Source organism: Scardinius erythrophthalmus (genome assembly GCF_964197995.2).
Source record: "Scardinius erythrophthalmus genome assembly, chromosome: 5".
Taxonomy (NCBI): Eukaryota; Metazoa; Chordata; class Actinopteri; order Cypriniformes; family Leuciscidae; genus Scardinius; species Scardinius erythrophthalmus.
This window is the reverse complement of record NC_138225.1, coordinates 3,720,475-3,742,911: the sequence shown is the minus strand read 5'-3', so window position 1 is coordinate 3,742,911 and position 22,437 is coordinate 3,720,475. Positions and strand designations below refer to the sequence as shown.

The 22,437-nt window shown below is 48.3% G+C and overlaps 1 protein-coding gene across 1 annotated transcript in view; it reads left to right on the top strand.

Moving 5' to 3' along the window:
- The window catches only part of LOC308690936 (serrate RNA effector molecule homolog), a 42,039-nt gene that overhangs the window by 16,442 nt on the left and 3,160 nt on the right, over nt 1–22,437 (top strand). Inside the window, exons 10-11 of the mRNA XM_081365726.1 lie at nt 20,692–20,885; nt 21,000–21,156. Coding sequence (XP_081221852.1) covers nt 20,692–20,885; nt 21,000–21,156 — 351 coding nt within the window. The remainder of the gene's footprint in view (nt 1–20,691; nt 20,886–20,999; nt 21,157–22,437) is intronic.

The window sequence follows — 22,437 nt, the reverse complement described above, 5'->3', positions numbered from 1 at the left end:
GGAAACCGATCTCTAGCTGTGTCGGGTCAATGTAAAGTGGAATGACGCTACCCAAGGAGTAGGCCAGGTGGATCTGTATCGGATCAGTGGGAGTCGTGACGGCGGAAGCCAGCACGTCTTGTACCAAGCTTAGGGGTATCAGGTACGGCGGAATTCTACCCATGGCTAAGCTGTCCAGGGATGAGCTCACTTCTCTGAGCATGTCGGTCATTAATGCGGTGACTAACTGTGTTTGGGCAAAGTCATTTTGGAAAACTGTGAACATCTGTTTGATGGAGGTTACAGTACGGTTCAACATGACACTGTGGGTGTTGAGGACGGTTATTGTTCCTCTCAGTGTCTTACCTATGGTGGTCAGGGATGCGCTCTGTACGGTGAGTTGATCTTTCAACAGTGGAAGTTCCGTCTGGATTTCTGCCACATGCCTTCGTACAGTGGCTATGTTCACGGCGTTGACGCTGGACATGCCAAGGTTGAACAGCGTGCCTACGGCAGCAGCGGCTCCGAGAAGCGCTCCTAGGAACCTTTTGGAACGTTTGTTATGGCCGCTAAGTTCCGCTTGAGTGACGGTCATCTTTTCGAGTTGGCTCATCATGTAGCTGATGTCGGCTTCAGCGTGGTTGAGGGCGGCTTCGGTCCATCTGGCACCCGCCCAACTGTACTGGGCGATTGCCTTCGGGTAATGTGCTCGGTAGACATTTCGAGGGTCGAGTCGCACGTACACCTTCTGTGTGTGTGTTCGGCAATTCGTGACAAGCAGTCCGGCTTGTTCTCTCAACACAATTCCCGAGGCTGGCCCTGGTGAGATGAGGTCGGATGGTGGCTGGCCTCTAGTCGTCTGAAGGCACATGATGACAATCCACAGCAGCATCCTATTACAGGCAAGAGAGAGAGAGGTGCGGAAAAGCAAAAGGGAAAGAGAAAAGGCACAGGTCAGCGAGGGTTGTCCCGTTGGAGGGTCCAGTCTTCTTTCCCTGTAACGACGGCGGTTGAGGTTAGCTTGCATTGGGCCCTTCCTGTCTGTTCCTGCTAGTAGCCACATATCTTTTAATCTGATTGCGGTGGACCCATTTGAGAACGGGTTCTCTTGGTCCCCGTTTTAGCTGGATTTGGTACGCTACGGAGGAGAGTTTGTTCACAATTTCATGAGGGCCAGTCCAGTGAGGCAGAAACTTTTTTGACAGTTGCTTGGGTGGCAAGGCGAAACTGTAGTACAGGACTTTGTCGCCCACGCTGAGTTCTTGGTGTGATGCCTTTCGGTCGTAATATGCTTTCTGGCCGTCAGCGCTGGTTTTCAGGTGTTGCTGGGCGAAAGCGAAAGTTGTTCTCAAGTGTTTATGGAGCTCGTCCAGGTACTGAGACGTGGTATAGGCGGTGACGAGGTTGTGGTCTCCTGATTGGTACAACAGGTGTAATGGCAGGGTCATCTGCCTCCCGGTCATGAGTTCAAATGGGGATACTCGTGTTGATTCCTGGGGGGTGGCTCTGAGGGCCATCAGCACCAGGGGAAGTTTCACATCCCAGTCTTTCTGGTTAGTTGCCACATATTTTCTCAACATGGCGACCACCGTTCGGTTAGACCTTTCTACCTGTCCGGATGAGATCGGATGGTGGCTGATGTGAAGTTTGGCTTGTACCCCTAGGATTCTCCAGATCTTTTGCATGATTTCTGCGGTGAAGTGAGTTCCTCGATCTGAGTTGACTCTGACCGGTAGGCCGAATCGGGAGAAGATGTGGTTCATCAGGAGATATGCCGTTGTTTGAGCATTGTCGTTGGGTGCTGGTAGACACTCTACCCATTTGGTAAACTGGCACACTACCGTGAGAAAGTACTTATTGCCTCTTGATGACCGGGGGAGGGGTCCTACCCAGTCGATTTGAAGGTCTGACCAGGGGAACGTGATTCCTCTGCGTTGCAAAGGGGCTCTGTGAGTCAGGTTTGTTGGGTGAAACTGACAGCAGACCAGGCATTCTCTCACATATTCTGCCACATCCTGTTGCATACATGGCCAGTATGCCACCTGTCTAAGTGTCTCATACGTGGCTCTGGTACCGTGGTGCCCAGCATATGGTGCGTTGTGGGCGTGATTCAACATTTCCCCCCTTTGACAGCGGGGTACCACGAGTTTGAGCGAAGTGGTGTCATCGTTGACAAACCAAAGAATGTCGTCCCGCACACGTAACATGTGTCTGGAGTTGTATAGATGTCTGAGATCGGAATCATCAGTGAGATTTGAAGGTGTGAGAGGGGAGGTGGTGGGGTCGAGGAGGTGCGTTTTAATCGCCTGTATGGCAGTGTCTGATGCTTGCATATCTGCAAGGTCATTGTTGGAAATTTGTGGTGTAAGTGACAGAAGTTCTGACGCAGGTGCTGTTGCAGGTGTGGTTTGCTTGCTGCGGGTTAGCACTGCTACTTCTGGGGTGGGTGGGGCTTTTGGGGAAACCCACGGTTCCCCGTGTAGGGCGCCCGCTTTTGCGAGGGCGTCAGTGTGGTCGTTGAGGTCTTTGTCTTGGCCTGGGAGTTTAGAATGTCCTTTCACCTTCTTCCAGTACACGGTAATGTCGTGTGTTGTTGTGATGTTGACACATTCTTGGAACAGGTGTTGATGCTTGACAGGTTTGTTGTTAGCAGTTGTGAAACCATTTCGTTTCCAGGTTGGAAGATGGCATACAAAACTGAGTCTGGCATAGTTCGAGTCTGTGCAGATGAGCAGTTCTTTGAGGTTATGGTCTGCTGCGATTTGCAGAGTAATGAGAATTGCTGCTATTTCTGCGTATTGTGATGACTGGGGGCCCAGCTTGAAGTGTTGGGGAGGGCATGGTTGGTCGTTTACCCACAGTACCCCTGCTCCAGCTTTTAGGATGCCCTCGCTGTTGTAGGAACATCCGTCGACATAAGCTGTGGGCATACCTTCGCACACATTCTTGTCAAAGTACCTGTGGCAGGTCAGTTGTGGCTGCTGGGGCTCAGGTGTATTTAGCGTTGCAGCAGGTGCGTTGTCCGAGCAATCTTGACATGCCGCCAAGCCGTTACCTAGAGCGGATTTGTGGTTTTGTGCATATCTGGCTTCGACGTTTGGTCCTTGGAGAGCCATTAGCCATGTAGCTATGCGTGAGTTGGTGACCACACCGTCTCTTATCCGTTGGCTGTTAAGGAACATGACGGGCTGGTGGCACGTCTCGATGATGACCTTCTGTGCTCCAATGTAGTTGGAGAAGCGCTGAATGGCCCATACCGTACAGAGCAAAGCTTTTTCACAGTCAGAGAATTTGCATTCTGGAGGAAGAAGTGTTTTGCTGGCATATGCGATCACCTTTTTGTCTTGGTCGTGCCGTTGGTATAGGCCAGCACTGAGACATTGGTCTGAAAACCCAGCGTCGAGGTGGAATTCTTTTTGTGGATCAGGGTACGCAAGGCAAGGGGCTGAGCACAAATGTCTTTTAAGTTCTTTCATGGCGTGTTCTTGAGCGTCTGACCAGACGAAAGGGCAGTCCTTCTTCAACAAAGCTGTAAGCGGTCTGGCGATGTCTGAATAGTGTTCGATGAATTGCCGGGAGTAATTGCATACTCCTAGAAAGCTACGAAGTTCAGAGACGTTGGTGGGAGGCTTGATGTTTTGGATGGCATGAATGCGGTTTGATTGTGGTTCAATGCCATGGCGTCCAATGAGCAGGCCCACGTAATTTACCTTTTTGCGACACCACTGCCCCTTGTGTAGGGCTATTTTGGCGCCGGCATCAGATAACTGGCTCAAGACATAGTCAATTTCTTTTAGGTGGTCGGCCACCGTCGTGCTTTTCATGAGCACATCGTCGACGTAAATCAGGTTACCTCTCACCCTGGCGTCTGGGCAGGCTTTGTTCAGGAAGATGTTGAACTCAGCTGGTGAATTGGCGTACCCAAACGGGCACCTTGTGAAAGTGTATTGGCGGTTGCCGAAGGTGAATGCCAACTTGTGTTGGTCGTCTGGGTGCACTGGAATCGTCCAGAATCCCGAGGCCACATCGAGTGTAGAGAAGATGGTGGCTCCCCTGATTCTGGGAATTTCTTGCTCCAGTTGTGTCATGGGCCATCGTGACAACGGCACCTGCTGATTTAGTTTGCGATAGTCGATCGTGGGTCTCCACTTTCCGTTCGGCTTGAGCACAGGCCAAATGGGGGTGGAGTAGGTACTGTTACAAGTTCGTATCACACCTTTCTCAAGCATAGATTCGATGATTTCCTGCACTGGCTCGTGTGAGGCGATTGGAATCTTGTATTGCTTGACAAAAGTGGGAGGAGCCTCGGGGTGCGTGGGGATACGCACTGTGTGGAGGTTGGTGAGACCACAGTCTAACGAATCTTTAGCAAAGTCTTCTTTGAATTTATACAGGACTTGTCGCAGCTTTTGGCGGTCTGCGTCGTCTTGAAGTGCGTCAGCATCTTGTAGGATTTGTTGCACTTGAGATTCAAAACCTGGATAGGGTTCGTCCGTTGGCTTGTCATCGGTCGAGTTGATTGTGACAGGCATGACAGGTGTATCAGTCTTAGTGACAGGCTGTTGGGAGACTGTGTACACTGCGAGTTGTTGGTCCTCTGTCAGCTCCGTTCTGCAGACAAGGTCTTTGGCCGCTGACATGACAGATGTGATGGCAATGAATTGGAAAGGGGCTGTGAGTAGTGTGTTGTCAGTATGCCCTTCAGGTATCAGTGCAGGTGGAATTGGCCCTATGACGGGTAATGTCAGATCAAAGTCATGGAAGGCGTGACTGATTAGCCATCCCAGCCGGTAGGCTTTGGGGATGCTGATGTCAGTTGCTGTGCAATTGTTGAATAAAATGTAGACTACCCGAGATGACACTTCAGTGAGGGGTGTGGCTTCAAGGGTGAGTCTGAGTTCCACACACTCGGGTGACGGTTGGAAGAAAGCCAGTGTGTGGTTTAGGGTTTGGCCCTGTCGCAGGTTGAGTCGCACGGCGACCCCTTTTGTGTAAGCAGGTACCACCGTTCCCTGCTCGTTGATGAGAGTGCAGACTTCTGGGATGGTCTGCCCTGATAGTAGATTGTCATGACTGATGGGAACAGGTGGCTGTAAAGTTAATGGAGCCCATACAACTTCATTTATTATGTCCACATGAGCCTTGAGGCGAATCAAGATGTCTGCTCCGATGTAGACGTCGTGGGCTGGGTCCTCCAGGATCAGGAAGTAATGGGTCAACTGCCGGTGGTTCCAGTTCAAGTTTAAAGCACAGATCCCTTTGGCAGATGTCATTGAGGATGGATCTGGGTTCAAAGGAAAACGTGTGCGTTTGCAGGTGTAGGGCAGGTCTGGAGTCTTTTCAATGATTGCATTGAATAGGGAGAGACTTATGGCTGAGTTATCTGCCCATAGTGCCAGGGTAATGTCTGTTGTGGTCACATCCTGCAACTGCAGGGGAGTTTTCACTTGGGGGTGGTAATTATCAGAGTCTGGCGTTGTTCTGAATGTGCAGAGTAGCGAACTTGAACCCTGATCAGCTGTGAGGACTTTGTCCCCTTGTCTGGCTGATGGAACTTCCGTGAACCCTGTGGCTTGACAGTCGGGTTTGATGGAGTCGTGTGGTTGGAGGGGGTGTGGTTCGCGCACCTGCGCCCAAACTTGGAGGTGCTTGAGGTCTAATAATGGTTCAAAGCGGTCCAGCAGGTCCTTGCCTACGAGGAATTGATACGTATTGACAGGTGAAATATAGACGGGGTGGACTATGCTCATCGGACCGATAGCCAGGTGAATGGGAGCTACGTTCCGTAGCTGGATGTCATTTTGGCTGTATGACTGCACGTTCAGCTCACACGTGTGGAATTTAAGAGTTCTGTTTTGTCTTTGAGCTTTAAACTTCAGTTTTTCAAACAGTTGAGCAGAAATAAGTGTTAGATCGGAGCCGGTGTCCACCAGTGCTTCGATCTGCATTTCCTTTTCCAAGGTAATTGTTAAGTACAGTTTTCGTGCCACTCCTCTCTCAATTAGGTTACCCAGAAGTTGTGGTGTTGAATCTTGCGTGTTGATTGCCAAGCAGTGAGGGTAGGTATCGGGTGGCTCATTGTGGGTGCAGATCAACAAGACCGCACTGTCTGGTACTTTATCATGAGAGCTGCTGCAGTTCCGTTCAGGGAGTGGCGTTGTCAGCTGGTTGTGGTGAGTGCTGCGGTCATTTGGTGCTGTAACAGTAGGTTCAAAAGTCTGTGGTTTGACAGCAGGGTTTTGTGGGGCTGTCAGCTGAATGGAGTGAGTGGAGCTGTCATTGGGTAATGAAACAGCAAGTTCAAAAGTCTGTGGTTTGACAGCAGGGTTTTGTGGGGCTGTCAGCTGAATGGAGTGAGTGGAGCTGTCATTGGGTAATGAAACAGCAAGTTCAAAAGTCTGTGGTTTGACAGCAGGGTTTTGTGGTGCTGTCAACTGGATGGAGTTAGTGGAGTTGGTAGTGTGGGAAACATTGTGTCCAGGCCTGTGGGTTAGTCATGCAGTGTCTGGTTTATCTTTGTCTTCCTTGTGGGGTTTCCTTTGGAGAAGCTCTTTCAGGATGTTTACAAGTTCTGTTGTGTCAGGCGTGGCTGCACTGTTCCCGCTGGATTTGGGCTCTATCTTGAGCTTACCGGTGTCTTGTCGGGAGGGGTCCCATTGCCGGTTCTCTGGGCTTGTGTTTCGGGGAGATCGGGGTCGGCCTCTCCTGGGGTGTCGGTCGGCATCCCAGCTGCCTCCCCCCTTTTGGTTGTGGGGGAAGTGCTGCCGGTCCCAGGATCCCCTGAAACGGTTATTTTGTGGTTTTGGGCGGGCTCCCCCCCGCCCACGCTGTCCTCTGCCAGCTTGGAACGGTCGTGGCTGTCTGTTGTTGGGTCCGTAGTTGGTAGGCTGTGCACCTTCTAAATTCAGTTCTGGAAAGGGTGCAGTGACAGGGAAAACTGTGGGGTATTTCCCAGGTTTGTCAGACCCAGTCGTTTGTTTTACGTATGCTTTGTGGGCCAGGTCACGTAATTGTTGAATTGACAGGGTCCGTGGACAAACTAAAACGCCCAGGTGTGCACTTTGAGTGGGGTGGAGATTCCGCAGGAAAAGTGTTTTGAAACTAACGTCCTCTTCCATAAATGCCTCATTCCTCGGTCCGAAGTAAGCGAGTCGCAGACGTTCGTAGTAGGCTTGCGGTGTTTCCAGACGAGCTTGTTTGAGGTCCATTGCCGCAATGATGCCTTGGTCCGAGTCTGGGTCAGAGAATTCGCGGATCAGGGCTTGTCGTAATTGTGGATAATTCTGTTTCACAGATTCTGGCTGTCTATCAAGGAAACTTCTTACAATACGACCAGAAGTGGTCCGAAGGAGGTATAACTTGTCCCAAGTCGTGACGTTGTCCACGGTTTGTAAGTGGAATTCAATGTCGGTTAAGTAAGAGTACACGTCATTGCCCCCGGCTGGATTTGGATTGAATGTAGGGATATTTCTTGCCAGTTTGTCCAGTTCTTTGGATGCTGTGCGGTGACTAGTGGCTCGTCCTTCCGGGACGGGGCCAGCAGGTGAGATAGCGTCCAGACGTGGGTTTTCCTCTTCTTCTTTAGCTTGAAGGGTTTGGCTGTGACCTGCAGGTTTACGGGTGGGGAGAGACGGGGTGATGTGTGTCTCCCCCACCCGCTTACCTTGTAGTTCGTACGCATGTTTGAGTTCACGATGGATGATATCCAGCTCGTCCTTGAGATCATGTCTTTGTTGGACGAGCTCGTCAATTTCAGCTTGGGCTTTCTGCAACAATGTTTCGCAAGCTTTGACTCTAGCGTTTCTGTCTTTTAATTCTGTGCGTGCTCTTGCTAGCAGTTCCTCTCCACGTGTTAGATCGTCACTGAGAGCTGCAGTGGTCTGTCTCTCCGCCTCCACTGTCCTGTCTGTGTCCAGCCGCAGGTCCTCCAGGGCCTGTTGTAGTCTCTCCACTTCCTGTTGTAGTTCCGGACGTGTGTCCTCCTCGTCCTCCAGAAGTAGTTCCTCCAGACGCTGCTGTGTTTGTTCCTTTTGTTTGCAGGCCTCCTCCAGCTGAGTCTTTAGTCCAGCGGTGTTCTTTTCCAGCTTGGCTTTGTCCTCCTCCAGTAGTCGTGCCTGTGACACCAGATAGTGAGAGAGACTCCCGATGATGCGGCTCCAGTCTTTTGAACTGTAGGCCTGTGTGGGGTCCTGGGACATGATCCGGTCCACTTTGTTGTCCAGTTCATGTTGGGTCAGGAGTTTTGGATCACCGAAGTCTTTGGCTAGACAACCCGAAGTCATGGCGGATAACCACACCTCCAGGCTGTTCCAGTGTTCCGCAGGACTGGATGTACGTGACATTTTGACTCACTGTAGGCGAGAGAAACACAATACACAAGACACACAAGAAGGGCCAATGCAACCGGGTCGTGAAACTAATAAACTATAGGACGGTGTGCCGTCTATAGAAATTTTGGGCTAACTGACTTTAGACAGTTAGGCGGGTCAGTTTGGGACCCGGAATAGAGACTGTTCAGTTGTCCCTGTGTTACTTAGCCTGTTGGGATCTCGTTGATACACTGAAAAACAGGTTATAACAGAACATGCACGGCACGCGTAGGTGAGAATTGAAAAGGAAGGAAGAAACAAATTAAACAAAAAGGTCCGTGACTTGATCTGGACTGTAATTTGGACACTAATAGCACGAGGGATGTGCCCAGAGGAAAATATTTACGATTATGTGGTTCATAAGAAAGACAAGGGTTTGTTTTTTTTTTTTTTTGTTTGTTTGATTATCAAAGTTCAGTTTACCTGAAATGGACGGAGGTCAACCCAGCCGGCCCCCGCTGAGCTCGTTCAACCTTCCTGGCGCTCCAAACACTTGGCCGCCGTGACTTTGGATTCTCCGTTACTCTGCTCACGACCACGCCCACTCAAACAGAGTGACCGTAAACACAACCCTGGTAGTCCCGGAGGTACCAACCAACCAAACGCAATGTAAAGGTGGGTACTACCCAGAACCCACTAGGCCGTAGGCCTAGAGTGACAGGGACTGTCGTTGGTTTGTGCAGTGGTCCCAACAATTAACTTTTGCGTTGGCGTAGAGGCTGGCACTCCGAGGCACCGGATTGCTGATGTCACTACTGCGTGCCGCGGCCAGTGGCAGAGACAGGAGAAACTCAAGAGTCACCTGCACGGTCAGAGTCGGTAACGTCAGTCGGCCAACTTGCCCACAGGGGTCTGCTCGGGGCTCCCCCCTAGTCCACTGCAGGCGCTGAGAGTTTTGCCTATAGGACACACAAGATGGAGTGAACAGAGTAGCTTAAAGTGAATTTAAGATTTCTGGCTTACACCAAATTGAGTTATGGGGAAAATAGGACAAAAGTCAGATGGGCCTGCGAGGGGTAAATGAAAACAATAATAATACAAATGATAAAGAAAACTTTGGAGAGAGAAAGAAAATCAAAGTAACCTGGAAGAGGGTGTGGTGGACTGCTGCAGTGGGTTACTTAGGCCTCAAGGGGGCGTCTCTCTGTGGTGCACCCTAATTGTTTGACACAATTTAAAATCTTAATTCAACATTGGTTCAAGATCACATCCAACTAAGCCTGAGGAAGAGTCACAAGTGAATTAGAATTGATTTCGTATAATAATCACAATAACTGAAGTTATTAAATTTAGTAACTCTATAAATTTGTAGCAGGCAGATGGCTGGAATGTGAAACTGGAAATAACCAAATTAAATTAAGTTTAAATTTCACCTCAAATCTAAATTTCCTTGGAGAGAAAAGCTTGGTTGTTTTAGAGAAATAGGAAGATTTCTAAAAAAAAAAAATTAAAATAATTACTATAACATTGAATTTGTTATTAACCCTCTGAGGTCGACAAACGCGCCGGCGCGTTTTGCTGGATTTTCTCCACATTGTAGCACTTTAAACTTAAATTTCTCCGTCATTTATGGTCATACAGAAAAAATAAATATAAAAAAAGAATCTGTGGTATTTCTACTTTTGTATGTGTCCACTTCCAATCAAATCAAAACATTGTGCTTTTGTAAAATAAGGAAAAAAAACAGTGTGTGCGTTCTGCCTCTCCGTCGCGGTGAACTTTTTTTTCTTGAGCACGTCTATAAACTGAAACAAAACTCAGCGAATACTTGTTACACATTTATGAGCCATACACCTTTATAAACATTTAAGTGTGTACTTTTAAATGATCGGATTCAAAACGAAAACAAATATTCTCTGTTTAAGTAATTTGTATAAAACCAACAAGATTTCCAGCTTCTCAAACGCTTCCTAATTATTTTTAATTCGGCCACGCCCACTCGCGCAAAAGATATTCACATGCAAATCTCCACATGGAACGCGATCGCCCTCATTACCTCAACAACAAAACACTTCACTTCACTTTTCGTCGAGTTTGAAAGACGTGCCTGAGCTTACATTGGATTTACATCAGAAGAAGAAGAACGATATTTGAAGACAAGAAAGATAAGGTAAGAAATTCTTACATATTAGTTTGCTATTGTTGCATAAATTTCACATTGCAGTTGAACTGTTGCTAGATATATGGTGAATATTATAATATTTAGACCCGTGTTTACTGTTACTGTGTTTGTGGATATCTGCTCAAACGTAGATAGGCTATGTATATGGTAGGCCTAACCATAATGTTTTATATTTGATCGCAATCGCGTTTTAATGTATCATATTTTTGATCGCGATCGCGTTTTAATGTATCATATTTTTGATCGCGATCGCGTTTGAATGTATCATATTTTGGAAAAGCAAAACGCTCCAAACGGCTTCATGTTTTTACTATTATCTCATTTCATATTATCATAACGAATGGAAACATTTGAAGTAACATGATAATCAATATATTTTTCTCTAGCTTAGTTGTTACTGAAATCTTTTTGAAAATATATATAGGCTGCTATATTGTTATTATTTTATGCAGCACTGCGCATAGCCTATACCTACAAGGCACAACAAACCTGGTGTTCATTATATATTGTTGGAAACATTTGTGTGAGTGTGTGTATTCTGTGAATTTTAAAAAGCAACTTTAACAAGAAAAATCTAAAATGTATTCCCAAAATCGTGCAGGCCTTTCTCTTGATATCAGTATGTTCACTTTTTTTTTTTTTCAGGGCCCAGATGCCACTGAGTCCTGCTGACTTCAACATTCACAGTACATGTCTCTGTACATGAACATGGTAAAGTGAAAATCAAACACCTTAGAAAATGAAAGGTATGTACAATGTTTTTAGGAATGGCACAAAGGTCTCTTTCTTCAATAAGTGCTTTTTTGTTGTGTATCTTTAGATTATGTTGTGTTGTAAATAAATCCAAACAATTTTAAAAGCCATTCTTTTTTAAATCTCCTCATTCTTTGTGCAAGGTTGGTCAGAATGATGGGCCCTGATAAGCTCCTAATAGGGCCATTAGGGAGGTTCTTTGTCTTTCTCAGGTGTGGAAAGCTTTCATATTAATGAGGTGATCCGCCCCTTCGCATATTGCTTTCTAACACAAAACACGTCGTAAAATTTTTAAATCAATATATTGTCTTCTCTGAATGAGCAGTCAGGGTGATTCTCACATCGTTTTGGAGCAAATATTCTAGGCTACGTGATACAATTTTTAAAGTCTTGTGAAGAAATAATCAGTATGGGTTTCATGACCTTATTTCAGTGAGAATTTATTTTTGTATTTTCACAAACCACGCATAAATGTCATTATCTCAAAACTACAAACTTTTACATACATGCTGCTGATATATTATTGTAGCAGAGTTTGTGCTGAATACAGTGTAATTAGACTTTAGCCATGAAAATGTCACAAGTAACAGAAATAACCACAAATGTCAGAGCATGTCAGAACACCTCCAGGGCCCAGAAAACAGCTCAGACCTCAGAGGGTTAAAATGATTATTGAATGGGAATAAAACCAACCAAAATTACTGAGCGAAAAGGGAAGAAAGTAATAAAACAAGGTTTTTTTTTTTTGAAATAGGAAGATTTCCAAAGCTGGAAATAATCAATATAACATTGAACTTGCTATTAAATGATTATTAGATGGAAATAAACCCTAACAGAATCATCGAGGCAGCTTTAGAAATGGAAGCAGCAGAGTAGAGTGACCAGAAGTGGAGGAGGGATAGTTGACCCGGAGGGGCGTGGCCACGAGGGGCGCTTGTTCGCTTCCGGGTGAGCTATCAGTGCTTTTGGATCGAGACACTCTATAATTTCCGGTTCCCTTTCTGGGAATTTAATATTCACAATAAAATGTCTCAGTCCAAAAACACAGGGTTGTTTTAACGAACTTAGCGTGCTGTAAATACAAATAGGTATTTAAACAACTTCTTAGATACTTATGACCGTGAATTTTGACTCACCACGAGTCAGGGCGGAAGGAATAACGACCAACAGGTCTTTACCTGTGGTTGACCACGCGGTGGCAGTGTTACGCTAACGCGGAACGCGTCACCGGGGCGGTAATTTGAGACGTATCAGAAATTACACTTTGCAAACGTGCAGGCTTTCGCACGGCACCAAACAACGCTGCAAAATAAATTCTTTAAAGACCACGGCCGGTCTTTGCAAACATAAAACAACACTGCAAATCAAAAGTTCGCGGCGGAACTGTTTCTGGTCTTTATAGACGCTTGAAACGGGGTTTTTCCTTCTGGTTAGCTAGACCAGGGCTTTAACCCGTATTTTATCGTTTCTTAACGACATACCATCAAATATATATATTTGTTTCTGACCGGAGTAGCGTACTTTTGCTCTCGGGTTTTACAGAAATACCGGTAACAATGCCTGAGGGACTCCTCTGTTCCCATACAGGTCTCAAAACAGAATTACATGTAGGGTCACAATAAAAAGAGAATTTTTTTATTTTTCTCTAATTCTGGACTCGCAACAACACTGTAAATACTGCAGTTTCCCCAATAACCAGGCTTGCTGGCGGGTAATGGCTTTTCGCCCTTTGATCAGTTTTCGAGTCGACTTAGTACTTTTCAATAACGTTATAAATTTCAAGCGCGCACACAATCATTAAACTTTTGAAAAATCACACATGAATACAAACTTGCACAATCTGTATCAAACTGAGTATGAGAGTGCCCGCATTCTCCACCAATAAATATGTAACAACAATGACTTATGTTAGGGAATTAATTAGCTCAAATTAGCCTTAATGTGAATATGCATATGTTGCTTACATGAATTAAAGAATTACCAAATAGGGAATTGGTCAAAACCTCGGCTTATATCAGCGGTTACACAATTACTTGTAGTACTCCCTGATATAGACGGGTAGAATATGTTCAATTTGGGGAAATTGTAGGTATAAGTTGAAGAATGTTCATTTATTGTACGAACTGTATGTCCAGCACACAAAAGGTACAATATCTGAACGGAAATCTCACGTCTTTAACACTGATAGACAATTTCTTTTCTGTGGCCACAAGAAAATAACTTATCTTAGTGTTTTAGACCATTTGAGATTTCTTTCAATAGCAAAATTTATCGTAGAGCGTTAAGAGGTAAAGATCTGCACTACTCAGGGACTCAGTATTGAGACAAACAGGCAAACTTAATTCAAATGATTTAACAAAGTTTATTCAAACGAGCTACTGGTTACATATACTAATTTTAAATCACACAGGAGTAAATATGCATAAACAAAACAATATACGATCGCAAATAAGGAATATAACAAAATAAACGTAAGATCAAAGGTTAGAGTAGGGGAAGAAAAGGGAGAATATAAGAGAGAGAGAGAGAGAGAGAGAGAGAGAGAGAGAGAGAGAATTTTAAGAAAAGGTTTTGTGTGTGTACACTGAGAGTGTGGTAAGGAGAGGTGTGTGTGTGTATGTGTGTGTGTGTGTAGGAGCACGCCTTTAGCAGCACGTGGCCGTGTGTTTATGTCTAGGAAACACGTGGAGAGGTGGACGTGTATGGGTGTGTGTAGGTGCAGATGTGTGCGTCAAAGAGTGTGTAAGTGTGAGTGAAGAGAAATGAGGGATAGGTAGAACAGTTCAGTCATTCACCTGAAACCCCAACAGACACAGTAATATTAGACACTTTAAACAGCACTTCAGATTGGAAATTAAGGTCTACGTTACGTCTGAGTTGTAGATCGGCCCTCTTTGTGTGGTCTCGTCTGTGTTGGACGGAAGCAGAGTCACGTGATTACAGCGTCTAGTTGCTATAGCGACTTGAAGCGAGCGGAACTCAGCAAAAGGATCTTTAGCTTTAAGTTGGTATCTTGGGTTGGTTGAAGGAGACTATCAAAACTGAAGTAAGGTAGTTTGAAGAAAATAAAACTTGGAAGAAAAATGAAAATAAACGAGAACGAAGCTTCCAAGGATGGAAGAAGGCGTGTCGTCTCTCTCTCTCTGGCGATGTGCACTGAGATCAGAGAAGCGCGGCATTTTGAAGGGGTTAAGCCCAGCCTCTTTAGGTGCGTGACCCAATCGCCTGGAAGGGCGATTGTGACTACCTCCTGACGTTTTGTGGAGGCTCACGCCCCTTCCTAATAGTTAAGGAGAAGCTAAATTTGTTCCTATCGTTAATAACACTGGATTTAATAAAATAATGCGTCTTCGGAGATTTTGGGTTAAAGATTCCACACCGTTGGGATTTATGGAACACAATGATACCACGAATGGTATCTCTATGACATAGTCACCCATGGATACATGATTTTTCGCGATTATAGTCACATCAAATGGATTACAAATCAATAAACTATATAGGCATAATATTTGGGGACAAGGGATCATGCATACATCAAGAGAATACATTTTAAACATTTCACAAGATGATTTTGATTCACACGTGGTAGGATCTGTGTGTGTTTCTGTGTGTGTGTGCTGGAAGAGTCACTGAAGGTTCATCCTGCTGCGTTGAACTTTGTCCTTGAGGGAGGGGTGAGAGGTTATGTGTGTGTGCGCTTTTCTGGTCTTGATGAGATTATCAGTTTAGCACATCTGGTTAGACAGAGCTCTTTGTTTTCTGAGCGTGTTAAATGAGTGTCTAAATGTAAATAAATGTCAGAGAGAGGATCCTTGGGGTTCTCTCGAGATTGCTCTTATTGGTCAGCGGATGTTCGCCAAGCCATAATTCCGAGGTCAGCAGTAAGGAATCTCTGTTTTCAGATTAGGCAGTTAATGATTTGCGCCATTTATCGGCGCCGTTGGGTCTGGTATCCAGGAAGGCAGAATCTTGAGGCAATAGAGGTGTTTGTGGATTAGGACACCAGTGATTTAATTAGGTCTCAGAGCAGAAGACAGGTTAATTTCAGTACATTAACATATAGAGAGATAGAGCTGGTGATCTGACCATCTGCTGTGTGTTACATATTATTGCATTTTTGTATTGCGATATATTGTTACACCTCTAATGATATTGTCACGGGGTGAAGAATCACACGACAAGGCAGGTTTAGTGCAAAGGCCCCGGAGGGTGGATTTTATTTACAGTGAAATAAAAGGTGCAGGAAGACGGTGATCCGGTGCGTGATGGCTGGTGCTCCAAGTGCTCTTCAGTGTTTAATCCAAACGAAAGTGGGTGTCCAAACGTGCTCCAAAAGTGATGGGCTGTCGGTCACTCGCTGCTTTCTGGAGGAAAACGAGAGAAAGGTTAGACCAGCAATTCATTCAGCTCGAGACCAGAGTCTGTCTGTCTGCTCAGCGCGTGCTGCTTTTGTAGCAGTTAATTAATGAGCTGCAGCTGTGACCGATCAGCCCGCTGTGAGGATGTGCAGGTGTTCGGTGTTTGTTACCAGGGCGACGCTGATTTCCTTGAGGACGCTCGTCACATTCCCCCCCCCCTAAGCGTCGTTCTGGTCCTGTGAACGTATGGAGATAGTAGGGGTGAAATAAGGGGAGGGTGGGGAATGACCCCTGACAGACCTGCATAAGCTGTCCATATCCGTGAGAGGCCATCAGCGTTCGCGTTGGCGGCCCCGGCCCGATGTCGTACCTCGAAGTAGAAGTCCTGGAGCGCTAGGAACCAGCGAGTCACCCTGGCGTTGGTGTCCTTGGCGCGGGCCATCCACTGGAGAGGCGCATGGTCGGTGACCAGGGTGAACTTGCGGCCTAGGAGGTAGTACCGGAGCTCCAGGACTGCCCACTTGATGGCCAGGGCCTGCCTCTCGACGGCGGCGTACTTCCTCTCGGCTGGGGACAGCTTCCTGCTGATGTAGATGATCGGATGCTCCTCACCTTCCTGGACCTGGGACAGGGCGGCTCCCAGTCCCGTGTCGGAGGCATCCGTCTGCAGCAGGAAGGGGCAGCTAAAGTCTGGAGCGCGGAGTACCGGTGACGACGTCAGTGCTTCTTTGACCCGGGCGAAGGCCTCCTCCACCTCTGGGGTCCAGCATACTTTCTCCGGCTGCCCCTTCCTGGTCAGGTCTGTCAGAGGGGCGGCTAAAGAGGAGAAGTTGGGGATAAAACACCGGTAATACCCTGCCAACCCCAAGAAAGCTCGTACCTGGGTCTTTGTCTGGGGTCTCGGGGCGGAGTGGATGGCCTCTACTTTCTTTTCCTGGGGTTGTATCAGGCCCCGTCCGACACGGAAACCCAGGTACTTGGCTTCAGAGAGAGCTAGATGACATTTTCGGGGGTTGGCGGTGAGTCCAGCCCGCCGGAGCTCCGAAAGCACCCTCCGCAGACGCTCCAGATGTTCTCCCCATGCCTCGGAGTGGATCACGACGTCATCGATGTAGGCGGCTGCGTAGGCTTGATGGGGCCGCAGGATGATGTCCATCATTCTTTGGAAGGTTGCGGGGGCCCCGTGCAGGCCGAAGGGAAGGGTCCGGTATTGCCAGTGGCCACTGGGGGTTGAGAAAGCAGTTTTGGGTTTAGCATTTTCAGAGAGTGGTACCTGCCAATAGCCTTTGGTGAGGTCCAAGGTGCTGATGTACCGGGCCCTTCCCAAACGGTCCAGCAGCTCATCGACCCGAGGCATGGGGTACCCGTCGAATTCGGAGACTTCTTTCAAGCGGCGGAAGTCGTTGCAGAAGCGGAGGGTGCCATCCGGCTTTGGAACCATTACGATGGGGCTGGACCACGGGCTCCGGGATGGTTCTATTACCCCCAACTTTAGCATTTGTTGGATTTCCTCCTCAATAGCCTGCCGACGAGCTTCCGGGACACGGTAGGGCCGTTGCCGGACGACGACTCCTGGGGGTGTCCTGACGTCGTGCTGGACTACGTTGGTCTGCCCGGGCTGGGTCGAGAACACATCCTGGAACTGACTGACCAGGTGCTGCAGCTCCGCCTTCTGGGCAGCCGAAAGATGGGGGTTGACGTCTACAACCACGGGATCGGTGAGACTGAGGGCCGCCACTTGGTCCCGGGTCCCCACCCACTTCTTTAGGAGGTTAATATGGTAGAGTTGCTCTGTCTGGCGTCGACCAGGTTGCCTTAGACGGTAGGTGACTGGCCCGATTCTTTCTAACACCGTGTATGGACCCTTCCAAGAAGCCAGGAACTTGCAGGCAGAGCTGGGGACCAGGACCATGACGCGGTCTCCCGGCTGGAACTCCCGTGGTTGGGCTGCCCGGTCGTAATGGCGTTGCTGGGCTTGTTGGGCTTTGCTGAGGTGTTCCCGGACTAATGGCATCACTCGATCGATTCTCTCTATCATTTGTCGTACATGCTCGATGACGGTGCGATGAGGGGCAGGCTGCTGCTCCCAAGCTTCCCTGGCGATGTCGAGGAGCCCACGTGGTTGGCGGCCGAACAGGAGCTCAAAGGGGGTGAAGCCAGTTGAGGCCTGGGGTACTTCGCGGATCCCGAAGAGTACGTAGGGAATCATAAGGTCCCAATCCCGCTTATCCTCCGCCGCCACGCGTCTCAGCATCTGCTTAAGGGTCTGGTTGAACCTCTCCACGAGCCCGTCCGTCTGGGGATGATAGACCGTGGTCCTCAACTGCTTCACCCGCAGCAGCCTGCAGAGATCTGCCATTAGCCGGGACATGAACGGTGTTCCCTGGTCAGTCAGTATCTCCGCGGGGATGCCGACTCGGCTGGCCAACAGAAACAGCTCCTGGGTGATGGACTTCGCGGTGGCTTTGCGTAAGGGAACTGCTTCTGGGTACCGGGTGGCATAGTCGACGATCACCAGGATGTGCTCGTGTCCCCGGGCAGACTTTGGCAACGGCCCCACTATGTCCATTCCGATCCGCTCGAAGGGCACCTCGATGATGGGCAGCGGGATGAGCGGGCTGGGAGGAGGAGTCCTGGGCGACGTGACCTGGCAGGTCGGGCAGGCTTGACAAAATCGTTTCACTTCGGCCTCCAGGCCAGGCCAGAGGAAACGGTCACGGATGCGCTGGGTGGTGTTGGCTGCCCCGAGGTGTCCTGCCATGGGGTGGGAATGGGCCAGCTCCAGGATGGTTTCGGTCTTGGCTCGGGGAACCACCAGTAGTTTTTTCTCCTCCCCCCTCCGCTGTGCGACACAGTACAGCAGGCCATTCTCGACGACAAAATGCGGGAGAGGATGGGGCCGTGGGAGGACGTCGTTTCCATCGACCATCCGGACCTGGGACCAACAGTGCTTCAAACGTTCGTCCTCCCGTTGTTCCTTGGCGAATGAGCCCCCTCCCGCAGCCTGTTGGTACACATCAAAGAAAGGATTAGAAGATTGGGAGGGGGACTCCCCATCTCTCCCGCTGTCGGAGGCAAGAAGGGCTGGTCTGCGGCGAGGTCCACGCGGCCGCTTCCGTCTTCGACGGTTTCCCTCTGGGCTGGCAGGCTGAGTAGCGGCGGTGAGCAGTCGTTCGAAGCCCGGCCAGTCTCTCCCAAACAGTACGGCCACCGGCAGGTCCTTCATCAAGCCAGCCTCCACCGGCCAGGTGCCTTGTCGTGACGCTATGGTGATTCTGCGGGCCGGTACTTGGCGAGTGTCTCCGTGTACACAGGTAATCGGCAGAAAACTCTTCTCACCGCCTCGAAGGGGACACACCCGGGACTGGATAAGGGTGACCGCACTGCCTGAGTCCAGTAAGGCCCGGAAACGTTTCCCTTCCACGACCACGTCCGCTTCAGGGGCTCCCGATGGTACACGCTGATGGACGATGCAGCCTGCCAGCCACGCACGCGGTGGTGTTACGGGTTCGGCGCTGGGCATGGGCTCGTCTCGCGGCGGGGAAACCGTCGGCCTGCTGACTGGACTTGGGGTGCCTTCGAGCGGGCGCCGCTCCTGGACCACCCTCCGGGGAAACGGCAACGCTCGATCCCCAGCCTCGCGGTGATGGATGGCATCCGCCAGCTCGATCGCCTCCACTAGTTCCAGAGTGTTGCAGGGATTTCTCATTCCAACCGCTTGACGAATCGGACGGGGGAGGGCGCGGAGGAGGCGATCGACCACCACCCGTTCCGCTACCTGAGCAGCCGAGGGATTTCCTTCTAATAGCCAGTGATGCGCGATGCGGCTGAGTTCAGCGGCTTGGGCACGGGCTGGCACGCGGGACTTGAATTCCCACTCACGAAACTGTTGGGCGGCACAGATGGATGACAGGCCGAGTCTCGCCAGGATTTCACGCTTGACTTCATTATAATCTTCGGCGATCTCATGAGGAAGTGAAAAATAAGCCCGTTGGGCTTCTCCAGTTAGAAGAGGTGCCAGCGCGCGTGCCCAATCGTCCTCTGGCCATGCTTCACATCGGGCTGTAGTTTCAAAGACTTGCAGAAAAGCTTCTACATCATCATCAGCCGTCATTTTCGGCAGCAGGCGGGTGGCTTGAGCTCGAGGGTCAGGTAGCGGAACGCGCTGGGCGGCGGAGGCACGGATGGCGGTTAGTTCTTCCTCCGTCCTACCCTGGCGGGTGGCGAGATGTTCCACAATTTGTTGCTGGCGGATGCTCACCTCCGCGAGGCGTTGTAGAACCTCCTCCATGACGGGGATCAAGCGTGCCGCTTTCCGTGTCCTGCAGTGCACAAAGGGGGAAAAAAAAAAAAAATTAGGATATTGGGGCGGTGAACTTGCCGGTGATTCCTCACACTCTTGTCCGCATTCTCCACCACTGTCACGGGGTGAAGAATCACACGACAAGGCAGGTTTAGTGCAAAGGCCCCGGAGGATGGATTTTATTTACAGTGAAATAAAAGGTGCAGGAAGACGGTGATCCGGTGCGTGATGGCTGGTGCTCCAAGTGCTCTTCAGTGTTTAATCCAAACGAAAGTGGGTGTCCAAACGTGCTCCAAAAGTGATGGGCTGTCGGTCACTCGCTGCTTTCTGGAGGAAAATGAGAGAAAGGTTAGACCAGCAATTCATTCAGCTCGAGACCAGAGTCTGTCTGTCTGCTCAGCGCGTGCTGCTTTTGTAGCAGTTAATTAATGAGCTGCAGCTGTGACCGATCAGCCCGCTGTGAGGATGTGCAGGTGTTCGGTGTTTGTTACCAGGGCGACGCTGATTTCCTTGAGGACGCTCGTCACAATATGTATTGTGGTGGTGATATTAATTGTCTAAAGAGATTTTGCTATGTTGTGGGTATGTTTAGTTGTAAAGTGCATGTCTGCTGAAATTTGTTGACAAACGCATGTATGAGAAAGTAAGGCACAGGACGTGCTTGACATTACAAAGAATTAAGAAACTTCTGACTCAACCAATGGCCAAAAGTTGGGGACAGGATTAGCTGTTTGTTTGATGCAACAAATTGCAAAGAAATGTAACTGAAAAAAAAGTGTCACTGCTTTTTCAACCATCTTGTAGTGTCCGACTGGCAAAAGACATTTGAAGAGAAGCTGGGACACTTGTTCAGTGTGAAGGAAAGCCTGTCTGAAGATGAGGCAGCGAAGATGGGCCGCAAAGATCCAGAACAGGAAGTTGAAAAGTTTGTGTTGGCCAACACACAGGAACTGGGCAAAGACAAGTGGCTTTGTCCTCTAAGTGGCAAAAAGTTTAAGGTGTGCGATTTAAAAACGTGATCCTTTGTTCATGTAGTTGTTCATCTGGTAGCCTTGGGGGAGGATGTTTGTGTTTTACAAAATCAATCAAAATATCAATCAATCTCTCTCAAGGGCCCAGAGTTTGTGAGGAAGCACATCCTAAACAAACATGGTGACAAGATTGAGGAGGTGAAGAAAGAGGTGGTCTTTTTCAACAACTTCCTGATGGATGCAAAACGACCCTCCATCCCAGAGATGAAACCGCCACCTCCTCCAGGTCCAGGACAAGGTAAAGCAAACATTTTTTTTTGAAGTTGTAAATGTAGATTATTGGAGCAAGTTTTACAAGAAAATACCATTTCAGTTTTTCTACTTCAATTTCACATTTAATTTAAAGGGATATTTCACCGCTGGAAAGATGAATGTGTATTTAAATTGGGTCATTTATGTAAAAGAAATGTGAAATTATCTTAGAAGTTGGTGCCTTCTAGACTGAGAAAAGCCAGGAAATGTATTTTTGGCTCATGTTGATAAAAGACAACAACTCCCAGAATGCACTTGCTTCTCTGCCCTACGAGGACACGCCCAAGCCACGCCTACCGGTTACAGAGGGCAGTATCAGAAGAAATGATACAACTATGCTGCGTTCCAGTCCACTTTTAGACACGCACTTGCGAACTTCCCTACGCACTTCCTCTCGGGGGAATCCCTGCCGCCATTTTGAAGTGCGTTCCACTTCGTGAAGTGGACGAGGGAAGTTTATATGGACAGACCCTCGTTCCCTCGATTTGACCGAGTCTACTGTACACTTCAGGCACCTATATGTCCCACAATGCAGTACGATTGTGACATCACCACAAATCTCATCTAATCACCACCACAACAAACAACTATGATATATTAATTATATATATTTTTAATTTAAAACAACCCACACACACCTATATACATTAAACAAATTCTTAAAGGGAAAAATGTTTTAATCAACTCTTTAGCTGATTCAAGTGATCAAGGGCTTAGGGCGTTCCAGTTCAGCCCATTGCAGTTTCCGCCAGTAGTGGGCACTCGAGCATCGTAAGCAATGACATACATCCGAGTGAACGAGACGGAGGGAAGTTAGCGAGTGAAGGGCATGACAATTTTGGACTGGAACGCAGCCCTAGGCAACTAGTCGACTCGAAACTGAAAAGACGGTGTTTTATGGTGAGATCCCCCTATGGGCGGGTTGAAGACATGCAGGACGAACTCCTCCTACTGGCTGGAGTCTCTCGCCTCTGATGATGCTAAATGATGATTTTTGTGTCATCAGAGGTTTTTTCCAGACACACAATACAGAAATCTCTCGTCTCAGGGGGACATGAGGGAGGGAAACACGGTCATTCCAGAATACTACCGGGTTTCTACTGATACAAAGCTTAATGCTAATCTGTGAAGTATCCCTTTAAATGTTACCTACCGTTTCTTTGTAATTTTACTAGCAATTAAAAAAGTTTCTGCTCCAATTTGTATCAGTGCGTCTGTCAATCTTGTTGATTTGGTATTGAAATAAATTGTGTTATCAGAAGTTGGA